General features: G+C 38.9%; 1 protein-coding gene across 2 annotated transcripts; it reads right to left on the bottom strand.

The window, feature by feature from the left end:
- Positions 1–770: 770 nt before the first annotated feature.
- On the bottom strand, positions 771–10,919 carry LOC111144164 (kelch repeat and BTB domain containing 8). Of its 2 annotated transcripts, none has more exons than XM_022498338.1 (4): positions 10,840–10,919; positions 10,050–10,260; positions 5,312–6,426; positions 771–1,691 (listed from the first exon to the last, which is right to left on the bottom strand). In XM_022498338.1, exons 1-4 carry the CDS (start codon positions 10,853–10,855, stop codon positions 1,228–1,230), a joined length of 1,806 nt encoding a protein of 601 aa, XP_022354046.1. In that variant the 5' UTR covers positions 10,856–10,919; the 3' UTR covers positions 771–1,227. The 2 variants fall into 2 exon arrangements, with proteins under 2 accessions (XP_022354046.1, XP_022354047.1); XM_022498339.1 differs by lacking the exon at positions 10,840–10,919 and adding an exon at positions 10,364–10,396.
- Positions 10,920–11,796: the final 877 nt, after the last annotated feature.

Raw genomic sequence — 11,796 nt, 5'->3', positions numbered from 1 at the left:
AATCTGTTAAGTGCAAAAATGAAAAAAAAAAACAAAAAAATGAGGTTTTAATGGTCATATGTAACTTAAAAGCCATTAAATTAGACCACTGCAGGAGTTTTAGGTTTTTAGAAAACAAAATTGTAAAAGCAGGTATAAAACTTCACATTATGCTCTGTGCAGAAGAGAAATAAGTTACCTTTCACTGTACCGATAATGAAGGGGTGGGGGGGAGGATGGGAAAAGGAGGTAGGGCAACACAAAGGCCCGTCTTAGTGCAAACTGAGTGTCATGTTCTCATTATTCTAAAACTGAGTCCAGTTAGAGATCTTGCTATCATTTAAGCAGAGAATCTTGTGAAGTCACAGGAGTTCAACAGGTAAAGTACTATGCCACGAAACCAGCATACCAACTTGAAAAGGTAAGCACAGGCTCAGACAATTTAAACTTATCTAGCTAGACACACGAATTCACTTATACTAGCACCAGCCACCTATGAATTTAAGCCCTTTTCGGGATTTGTAAATAATGAGACAGTGTGAGCACTTGAAAAAGTTATCAACAGAAAAAAAAAAAAAAAAAAAACTGCGACTTTAAAACTTTAGCTTAACTTAAAGTTACATGGGAAATGTGAAACAATCGGACTAAAAGCTCTTTCTCAGACAGATTTGTTTTCCTTCAACCTACACTAAAAACATACTTAAATCTCAGTACACTTGAAAACAGTACACAAATATATATATATATACATACACATATACATATGTGTATGTATATATATATATAGAATGAGGATCTAAGTGCTTCTCTGTGTTGGAGAGGTCACAGCTAAAGTCCTAGTGATATTGCCTCAAATTTTTACCCGTATTTAAAATAAAAAAGTCACATCAAACTAGTTCGGATGTCTCTAACCATAATACCCTAACTGCTCTTCTAAGAGTGCATAGTTGTTGATTCATCTGGTATCTCAGTGATGAACTATCACAAAATTCTAGAATGAAAATGATTACTTTTATACCAGAAAAAAAAAAATGCTGATAATTGCACTTTGTTACCTTTTGCTTAATGAAATGAAAACATCACAAGGATGAAAAGAAATCCCTCCCTATGCCATAATCTTTAAGAGCACCCACTGCCATGTACAAACTCTCTCAGCTTCTTAAATACTGACAGCACTTCTTGTATCATTGAAAGACGAAGTTTCCCCAAGCATAAGATGCCAGTGAGCTCACTAAGGCCTGCTACTCATTAAAGTACTTTTTGAAGACACTGAGGATAGAGTTTAGCAACAGCACATTCAAAATGCCGGCCAAGGTCCCAGAGCCTGTCTGGGGTCTCGTACACTTTCATCCATTGGTCAGTGATGTCATCATATTGGTAAAGGGAATTTTTCCTGCTGGTTCTGAAAACATGTTCTTCAACAGTCACTTGAGTAGCTCGAACAAATAAATGTAGTTTATTCTGAAAAAGTACCAGTTTAAGGTATGGATTTATGGACTCATCACATGGAAAGTCCTTCTTCCGAGTCCATTTATTTAGCTCAATATCATAGGCTTCTACAGTAAACATACGTTGATGATTTCCACAGGTTCCAGCTATGTAGTAGATAGAGTCCTTGTATACAGCTGCTAAGCCCTGGATTCTAGGCACAGTCATGGGGGTTAAAAAACCCCAGTAGTCTTTTTGAGGCTCATAGAAGAGGAAAAATTCTCCTAAAAAAAAAAAAGAAAGAAAGAAAGAAAGAAAAACAAGAATATATATATTTACATGTCTCTTTTCGGTTTTATGTTGAAAAGCGTAATTTTCCAAATATTTCACTTTCTAAACTATTTCTTGAATAATCTCCAAAGATACATTCTATAGTATAAAATAGCTTAAAATGTCTTCATTCCATGGCAGAACATAACACACAGTATTATAGTTAGCCTGAATTGGGGGATTTGTAAGAGGTAGGTACAAGGAGTTACTTTAGCTTTAAGGCAGAATAATAGTTGAGAGCTTGGCTCCATTTATTCTATACATGTGTCTATTTTAGAAAATACATTTTAAGCCAGCTCTAAAAAAGCATTATCACTAAGGTTAGCCAGTAAGATCAGAGTATGTACACAGCTTCATCATGAATAAGCCACTCCACATTTATGTGCTAATTATTTAGTTAGAAAATAGCACATGGAATTGTTCAGATTGACTTCTATGGGCCATTAATACATTTACTTTAGTGCTGCTATAATTCAAAGACAAATGTAAGAGGAGAAAATGTGGCTTTAATATGATAGAAAACACACAGTTCATGGAGTTGACTTCGGGTCATTTTCTACTCTATTTTGGTGATAAAAGGGAGTGCTAAGTCAGACTGCTAATATAAAAATGTCCAAAAGAATTAAACCAGTGAAGATTTACAAGAATTTTGCTAGTTATAACATTTGTATAAAACCCTTCATTTAAAAATCTCGATCGATACTCCAGTAGCCACATACAGTACAGTATAAGCCTCTAACTATTTATGTCAACTTTATTTATATAAAGAGGCTTTGTTTAGATTAGAAATACCTACTTCTAAACTGAGCTTCCCCTTCAAAATTGTTTTGAACTAGATTTACTCTTATCTACAAATTGAACTGCCTACTTAGTAATAGTGACACTATAATTTGAATTCTTCTTAGAAGAGCTTGTTAAACCGCCATCTTTTAGTTGCACATCATCTTCCCTCATTTACTTTTTTTAAGATTTTATTTATTTATCTGAGAGAGAGAAAGAGACAGAGATAGAGAAAAAGAGAGAACGAGAGGGAAGGAGAGGGAGAAGCAGGCTCCCCACCAAGCAGGGAGCCCAGTGTGGGGCTCGATGTGGGACTCAATCCCAGGACCCTGAGGCAGACACCCAACCAACTGAGCCACCCAGGTGTCCCCCCTCATTGACTTTTAACAGGATTCTTAAAAAGACAATAGAAAATAAAAGTTTCTAACAGGTACTACCTCTCAACGAATTTCTTATAAAAAGATGACTCACAAAAAAAGTTAATTTTTAAAATCTAAAGTCCCCTTAATAACTTAAACCAGATAGGTCATTAAGAAAACTTTCAGAGCCTCAGATTCCTCTTATATAAAATATAACCTCGGATTAAGCAATATTTATTTCCAGCCCTGAGATTCTGTTAATTCCTTGTTACTTTGCTTTAGTATTCACATTAGTACATAACCTTTACCTTCCAATTGAAAGTCTTTTAATTAATTCTATCAAATAGCCAGCCAGCAAGACCAAAATATATATAGCAAAGCATCATCATATTGAATGATATAACTTATCCAACCATATTGGACAGATTATACATCCAGGCTTATATTCCATTATTCGGCAAGACCAACAAACCTAATCATGTCCATTCTTCTATTTAACAAAAATAAGGTACTAGATAGTGATACTCCTTTTGGAGAATTAACTTGATATTGAAATTTAAACAAATGTGTTCAGGCATTTCTAGTCAAATAAAAGATGAGAGCAAAGAACATATTCTTTTAAATGGTATAAAAGCTAAAAAATCATGTCTTTACACAGGAGTCACCCCTTTTTTCTTGTTTTATTAAAGTAATAGTGTGAGGAAAACATATATAAGCAATTAAGAAACCCAGATAAGAGGGGTGCCTGGGTGGCTCAGTGGGTTAATCCTCTGCCTTCTCAGCTCAGGTCATGATCTCAGGGTCCTGGGATCAAGCCCTCCCCCTCAGCCCCCCCACCCCCTCATCAGGCTCTCTGCTCAGCAGGGGGCCTGCTTCCTGCCCCCCACACCTGCCTCTCTGCCTACTTGTGATCTCTGTCTGTCAAATAAATAAATAAAATCCTTAAAAAAAAAAAGAAAGAAAAAAACCCAGAAGAGAAAAAGGATGTTGGTATTATCATCACTGTTTTCAATATTCAAGCAACTAAAATGTTTAAGAAACCAAACACAGGGAAAACATTAGTTCTCACTAGGGGAGCCTGGGTGGCTCAGTCATTAAGCATCTGCCTTCAGCTCAGGTCATGATCCCAGGGTCCTGGGATCACGCCTGCTTCTCCCTCTCCCTCTCTTCTTGGTTTTATTCTCTCTCTCTTTCTGTCAAATAAATAAATAAAATCTTTAAAAGAAAAATTAGTTATCACTAATTAGAACCTTGGATCAAATATCTTATTTATACTTATTTAGTCCTTCTTTCTACTTCTAGTACATGATCTTCGCCAGAATACTAGCCTTCAATAGTTTAAACAAATAATTTTTTTAAAGCTAAGTATATTAGGGGCACCCGGGAGGCTCAGTGTGTTAAGCCTCGGTCATGATCCCAGGTCCTGGGATTGAGCCCCGCATCAGGCTCCCTGCTCAATGGGAAGCCTTCTTCTCCCACTCCCACTCCCCTTGCTTGTGTTCCCTCTCTCACTGTCTCTGTCTCTGTCAAATAAATAAAATCTTTTAAAAAATTAAAATAATAAAGCTAAGTATATCAGATAGTTCCTCTTATAATAGCAAATGTAAAGAAAAAGGTAACACCTCAAAGCTTTTCAGTGAAAAAACTTGAAAACATATTATGGAAGGTATCATACGCTGCAGTGAAATTAAATCTAAAGACTATAATTTCAGGGGCAGCTGGGTGGCTCAGTGGGTTAAAGCCTCTGCCTTCAGCTCAGGTCATGATCCCAGGGTCCTGGGATCGAGCCCTGGAATGAGGCTCTCTGCTCAGCAGGGAGCCCGCTTCCCTCTCTCTCTGCCTGCCTCTCTGCCTACTTGTGATCTCTGTCGAATAAATAAATAAAATCTTTAAAAAAAAAATAAAGACTATAATTTCAAACTCTTTATAATTAAGTTTCCTAACCTTTGAAATCATAAGGCTTATCACAAAATTCTTCGTTCTTTTTTCTCTTTTAAACTAATCCAGAAAGTTCCATGAGAAGTAGCTGCTACAACATCTCTTGATTATGTATTATTAAAGAGTAAAACAGTCCTGTATCAAGCTTGGAGTCAAAAATGGCTCTGAAAGTCTCCCCAAAATGCTGAACAGGTATTCACTAAATTGTGTTTTCAAAATACTTATCCCCCATGATGTCAAAACACAGTAAGACATAAAAAACTCACAGAATCATTTTAGTATCTTAGAGATCCCTGCCTTTTTTGATTCCAAAGTTTACTGCCTTTATAATTCCTTTAAAGAACAGACTTGCAAAAAAAAAGAAAAGACTCGCAATAGTTTAAGATAAGAAAGCCGGAGGAGTCCTCAGTTAAGAACAAACATCTGTTTTAGCGTAAGTACGTAAACCACATTTGACCTACTCCCCTCTCCTGGAGAATAAACCAGTAGGCACCTACCCTGTAAAACATAGATCTTCTCTTTGTACTCCACAGCGTTATGAAACTCCATTGCAACAGGCATTGCGCAAACGCTCGTCCAGCAATTCTCTCTGCTGTCGTAGCACTCCACGGATTTTAGTGAGTTTCTCCCGTCACCTTCATAAACACGACCTCCTATTGCATACATCTTACCACAGCAATACACCAGTTTACAGCCTATTCTGGCTCGCAGCAAGGGGGGTTTGGAAAGCCACCTATTGGTGGAATGGTCGTACATCCAAAAATCATTTTCTGCCTTATGGTCGATGGAGACCTCGCTGCTGCTGGGCCGGTACCCTCCTGCAATGTAAATATCATTATCTGGTGATACAAGAATCCCAACTTCTCTTAGATCATTTGGTGGTTTGCATAGTTTAAACACTCTTCCTGTGACTATATCTAGACAAGGCACTGTTTGCTTCTTTCCTGAGTGTTTGTGGGCAGCATCAAAGCATATGATCATTTCGGACGCGGTCATTCCAAGTCTCTGTGTGCAGCCATTAGTATTGGATGGGCCCTTTTCTACATAGCTTTTGGCTATAGCCTGTGCAAACTGAGGTGGAATTTTTTCGATAAAGGCCTCCTCCATCAGAGGAAAACGTATGCATTTGGCAAAAATTTCTGGAAGGTGCGCTTCTCTTTCATTCTGTTCATGTTCAAACCACCTTACAATGCTTTCATAAACATGCTCTTCTCGGTCTACGTTTAAATCATCACTGTCTAGGATACTTATCAGTTGGTCTTTTGTCAACTGGAGAAACTCTTGTTCTTTGGTGACACACAGAAACTTTTTACGAATGTATTCTTTTGATCGATCTCCGAGTTCCTGATGACCATAATGATCCGCAAAGATGAAGACCCCAATAGAATTCTGTGGGTCCAAATGACTGATCATGTACTTAGCACATTGGTCTTGGATGGAAGGAATCTGGAAGATGCTAGCTGCAGTGAACAAGGCTTGAACATTGGCCTCTGTCAGAACCACTCTGGAGGTGTAGGCATAGTTCAACACTAAATCCATTGATTCAGCTTCAACACCAACTATTCGAACTTCTTTTTGAGTACTTTCTGTAAGGCCGCTAGTGAACATGGATCTAGGAGGGAAAGAGTGGTTAATAGTATATATACACTCCAAATAAAAATTATTGTGACAAATTTTTTAAAGTATACAGTTACCTTACCACAAAGATAACCTTGGAGACTGAAAATATTTTAGTGTGTTTCCTGATATTCTGAATGGGGGTAAAAGCTGATCATCTAGAGTAAGGATTTAATCTGACTAATCTCAAAAATTCTATTCTCAGGGCCAGTCCACTTTTTTACTTTTTCTTTTTCTTTTCTTTTTTTCTTTTTTTTTTTTTTGGTTTGTTTAAATTCAATTAGCCAACATACAGTACATCATTAGTTTCAGACACAGAGTTCGATAGCCAGGACACCTTATTTTCCTTGGAGCCCCTATCCAGGAGTCTGGTCAAGTTGCCTTAGGGACTTGAGATATTAACTCACCAGACCAATCAGAAAATTTAACAATACCTATAAGGTGGCAAAATAATATATTAGCAAATACAGACTGTCTGATTGAACTCTTCATGTCCCAATGGAAGTGTACAAGGCAACTTGTCCCTGAAATATATCTTTAAAAATCTCATCTCAGAAAAACAAAATGTTCTTCAGAAGTTCATGTTCTCTACTACTTCCTTTTAAAACTATTATCTTCTGAATGCCTCCTTAATCATTAAAGGAATATAAAGAACTTCACTTCACTTTCTCTTGGACATTTTGAAAACCTTTGCTTAATGAAATATACTCAGTTTTCTCAAAGCTACCATATTTTACCTATGTATATCTGAATATAAGTAAACATTATACCAGGTTAATAGAATGCATACTTCTAAAGAGAATTTAAGAATTAATTGATGCTTTGGAGACAATGGTTTTGAAAAATCCCAAGCTTTTGCCTTTGAAAGCAAATTTGTTTATTTATTTATTTACTTATTTCTAATTTAAAATATCTGTGCATTTTGGGGACTTTTCTTGGCCAAACATTAAGTAGCCAAAAGCCTGGCTCTTTATTTTAGTATTAGTCATGTACATACATCATTTGCCTTTCCCCTTCCTCCTTTAAGGCTTCTTTCTAGGCTGCTCTTAAAATTAAATGCAAAAATCAAATCAAAATTCTTTTAAAAAGCCTTTGGGAAAAAGAGTTGTTTGCCCTAGGGTGCTTAGTACATGTCTATTGGAGAAACTGACCTAACATTGGTGATAAAGTTGTTTATGCAGACAGACCCCTCTCATTTTCAAGTGTTAGATTATTAAAAAAAAAAATCCTTAAACTGTTAATTTTAAAATACAATGAGAAACACTGGGGATATACATGGGTACAATGATAAAGCTTGTTTGCCTGGAAGAACCATCTTTGAGGCCTACTTTATCTTCTACAACATAAATTTTAAGCTTAATATCACATAGGCTTTTTTTCATGATTGAAAACTAGATCTCCCAATGTATAAGCTGGTTTTCCATTTCAGGTGCTGAAAAACTCAGCTATACAGCTACCAATTAAAAAGAAAAATAAAGCCCTTCATTAGGCAAAGATTAACTCCCAAAGGAGAACATTACCACATACCCCTTTATCATGGGAACTCTACTGACTTGAATAGGCTGACCTCACACAGAGGAGCACTGTGACACTTGATGAGTTCTCCTCTGTTCTAACAGGATCTATCTGTAAATGTTACGTAAAGATGGAACACTTCCTCACACAAAATCCTGAGCAGCAGAAAGTTTCCAATAATCATGCAGATTTTAATTCTGACAAGTCACTGGGATCATGAAGCAGCCATGCCAGATTTCAAGCTATTTTTATTTTTTTTCCACCAGTGATGCAAGACTTCGAAACTATTCAGTATGTCTTCCTAGATCTCACATAAGGAGCAGCACCAGTGCCAAGAAACTTCTCTAGCAAGAGATAAGAACCTAAGCCTTGAGTTTTCTAGCCAAATACCTTAATCTGAATTCATGCATCTTGTGCTTAGAAAGTTTTCCAAGCATTTTCCTTAATTTCTTGTAATTAAGAAAATCTACTGTAGCATACTTCTTTTAAAGTGATTTGTCTAAGTCTTCAAACTAATTTTAATTACAAGCTAGAGTATAAAACTTCAGTAAGATACAGACATTTTCACTTTCAAGTTTCAATTTTTTAAAAACTATTCAAATCTAATATACAATAGAAATTTCTCAAAGGCAACTTTAGAGGGGACCTACTCTTGTTCATTAAAAGTCATAATAGTGACTAAGAAGCCTGACTCTGGAATCAAACCCAGCCTCTGCCACTTAGTAAGTAGTTAGATGATTTAGTCAGGTCATTTAACTTCCCCAAATCTCAGTTTTTCACATGTAAAATTGGAATAACTTTGCAGAGACAGGATGGTAAAGATATATAAAGCAATATATGTAAAGTAAGCTTAGCCCAGAAGTTGGTAGTAGTAGTTATTACATATATTTAAATGCACAGCTGAACTAACCATATCTAGTGGATAATCTGGATAATCGAATCCCATCAGTAGCTTCCATTACCAGGCCAAACTTCATACCTTCTGTGTATAGGAGTTTCTTCTTTTTTTCCTTCCAACTCACTCCCTTGTGATGGTTAATACTTAACAGTCCAATGACCTATCCCTAGGCAAGTCTAAATGGTTACATCATAAGCATCAGACTGAAGGGACTATATTTAACCCAGTATTCTGAGAAAGAGGAACCAGAAACTACTGTCTGGAACATTACACTGATATATGCCCTATAAAGGTAAGCACCTTCAAAGGGAAAAACAAAACAAAACAAAACAAAAATACCTTTAGAGCATAGTTGAGATTATCTCACTGTCATTCAGGCACCATTTCTGAACAGTGAAATGATTAAAAAAGTGAGCGCTTTAAAAACAAAAGTTAAACTCAAGCAGAAATTGTCTTTATCGGTGATCTCTTCTCAAAGTATGAAAATCTTTGTTAAACCCCAGTTTTGAAATTTTACAGTTCAAACGTTTTGATACACAAAGAAGAATATAATGAAAAGGAAAACTTAAAAACACTTCTGGAAATCATGGAAATAATCTTTAGTCTGGAGCCTAAGATATATTCATTCATTTTTATTTCATTGCTTTCCCCCATAGCATTAAAACAATCTACTGAATGGTAATTTGTTTTCAAAAGAATGCCCTATTATATAAATTCCAAGAGTTACATACACCAGAGAACTATGCCCCAAGGATAAGTTTTTGGAACAAATTATAAATCAGCACCATCCACTAAAACTTCCAGTGATGGAAATACTCTATATCTCGGTTTTGCAATTGTCAGCCACTACCTACATGTGGCTACTGAGCACTTGGAATGTGGTTACTTTGCCCAAGGAACTGAATTTTAAATTCTATTTAATTTAAAACAATGACCGAGGAGCACAAGTCTAGATTTTGTAGTTATGCACCTGAAACAAACAAAAACATACTCACTAACTTAAAAACCAAAGACCCGAATTCTAGAAGAATCTGTCAAGTCAAAAACAAGGGCTCAATAAAATAGGGCCTGTTATTTATTTTCAGGAAACAAACTCATTGGTTTCATTTGATTGTCTCATCTGCGTTTTGTAATCAAGTGGGCAACACTGAGGAATAAAGGGAACCCGGTGAGGATATCAACAGAAGTTTCTACCATCATCATACCTGAAGTAGGGGCTGATTGCAGCAAGAACGTTTCTATGACAGGAAAATGTTTTCCCGTGATCCACTTCCACTACAATGTCTGTCAACTGTCCTTCATCGTACATTGTTTTAAGTTGCTTAAGAATACTGCACGCATGGAAGGGGTCCATGGCATCGTTGGCTGTGTCTGAAGATGGAATCCCATTCGGTGTTGGGGAAGACTTACTTAAATCTAGGAGAAAAATCGTACAACCACAAGAAGTTCGGAGCCCGTTACGGAGTTCACGCTCTCCCCCCACAACCCCCCGCCTACAAAAATACATCTATGTACATACACACGACCAAATGGGACGGCGGGGTGAGATCTGGGGAGAGTGAGTGCTGCGCTGCAAGTTCAAACACCAGCTTGCTCCTCCGGGAGCCCGGCGAACCCGATATCCCGTGCTCGCGGAGGGACTGTGCAGGCAGAACAGGCGCGGTGTCTGCGGCGATTCCGCCGAGAGCCAGAACGTCCCAGCCGAGAGCGGGGGCAGAAGCCTCACGAGGGAAGCTCCAAGGATGGCGGCCCGCCAGTGCCCCCTCAACCGCCTACTGAACTGGTCGAAGTGGTGGCGGGTACCCGGCCTCCCCATCGCTGCCCGGCCGGACCGCCCACCGCCCTCCACGCCATCCATCCTCCCTCCCCTCATCCCTCTCCACCTCCCCATCCTTCTCTCAGGCTCTTCATCGCCACCTCCTCAGCTCACAGCCTGAGCCTGGACCTCGGCCCACCTCTCCCGCAACACACCTCCCCAGCCACCACTAGACCCACCTGCCGACGCGGCCATTTCTCTACCGGGCCCCGGCTCCAGCTATTTAAAGAGGAAATGTCATTTCGCTTCTCTGGCTCCCGGGTTCCGGCTCTTCTAAGCTTCACCTGGCCAATGGGGTGGCCTATGCATCCGGCTCCGCCCCTAGCCTTCCAGTTCCGTGTTCCGATTGGCCATGAGCTCCGCAAGGCATTTCGGGAAGTGTAGTTTTATTGCTCCCGCTCCCGCGTGGTCCGAGTAGGGCGGAGGCCCACGCCGGTGATTCTTATTGGCTGTTTATGGCGAAGGTGGAGAGCTGGGAATTCGCCAGCCTGTGTCCGTGGGGCGCGCAGTGCCTGCCGGGAGAGGTAGTCTTCTGGCTGAGGAGAGCTGTCATTCTGAGGGGCTGGGGTAGGGAAAGCTCTTGAAATGCAAATTTCCCCATTTTAGGCCTCTCTCCAGGGACGCGGCTCTTTATTTATTTTTTTTAATTATTATTTTTTTTTAACCTTGTTCTTCATTCCCTAAACCTCTCGCCAGTGACTAGCTTCCGGTATGAAAACGGACTCTGCGTGAAGGCTGTGAAACCAGAAAAATTTGGAAATGGACAAGAGGGCTGTTGTCCAAAAATGCGAAGGAAATCTGACACTCCACCCTGAAGTAAAATATCAGGAGGCTCAAAAACTAGCCATCTCTGATGAGTCACCTGTGACACCCAGTTGAAATTGCATCGCCTTGGCGGAGTGCTCTGGTTTCTACAGATTAATTTGGTCTGGTTACAACGGCGGCTCAAGATCTTTAACTCCCACTCATGCCTTGCTTTTCCCCGAACACCCGGAGAACACCTGTTCCACTTTTAAGAGCGCTTGAACAGTGTAGAGAGAGTCAAGATGCTTTCCTTTTTGCGCCTGGGAATTAGAGGAGCTAAGATAAATAGTCTGAGATTTCTTTTGAAGACTTATTCGAGGATGCCCTGAGCC

The sequence above is a fragment of the Enhydra lutris genome, unplaced genomic scaffold (assembly GCF_002288905.1).
Source record: "Enhydra lutris kenyoni isolate GAN:26980312 unplaced genomic scaffold, ASM228890v2 scaffoldscaffold10, whole genome shotgun sequence".
Taxonomy (NCBI): Eukaryota; Metazoa; Chordata; class Mammalia; order Carnivora; family Mustelidae; genus Enhydra; species Enhydra lutris.
This window is presented reverse-complemented; position numbering and strand designations above follow the sequence as displayed.

Bases quoted from the DNA above. Each gene is read 5' to 3' on its own strand.
- LOC111144164 (XM_022498338.1), bottom strand. The intron at 6,427-10,049 runs GTATGATGATGG...TTTCCCTCCTAG, and splicing joins GCAATCAGCCCCTACTTCAG to ATCCATGTTCACTAGCGGCC. The intron at 1,692-5,311 runs GTAGGTGCCTAC...TTTTTTTTTTAG, and splicing joins GAAGATCTATGTTTTACAGG to GAGAATTTTTCCTCTTCTAT.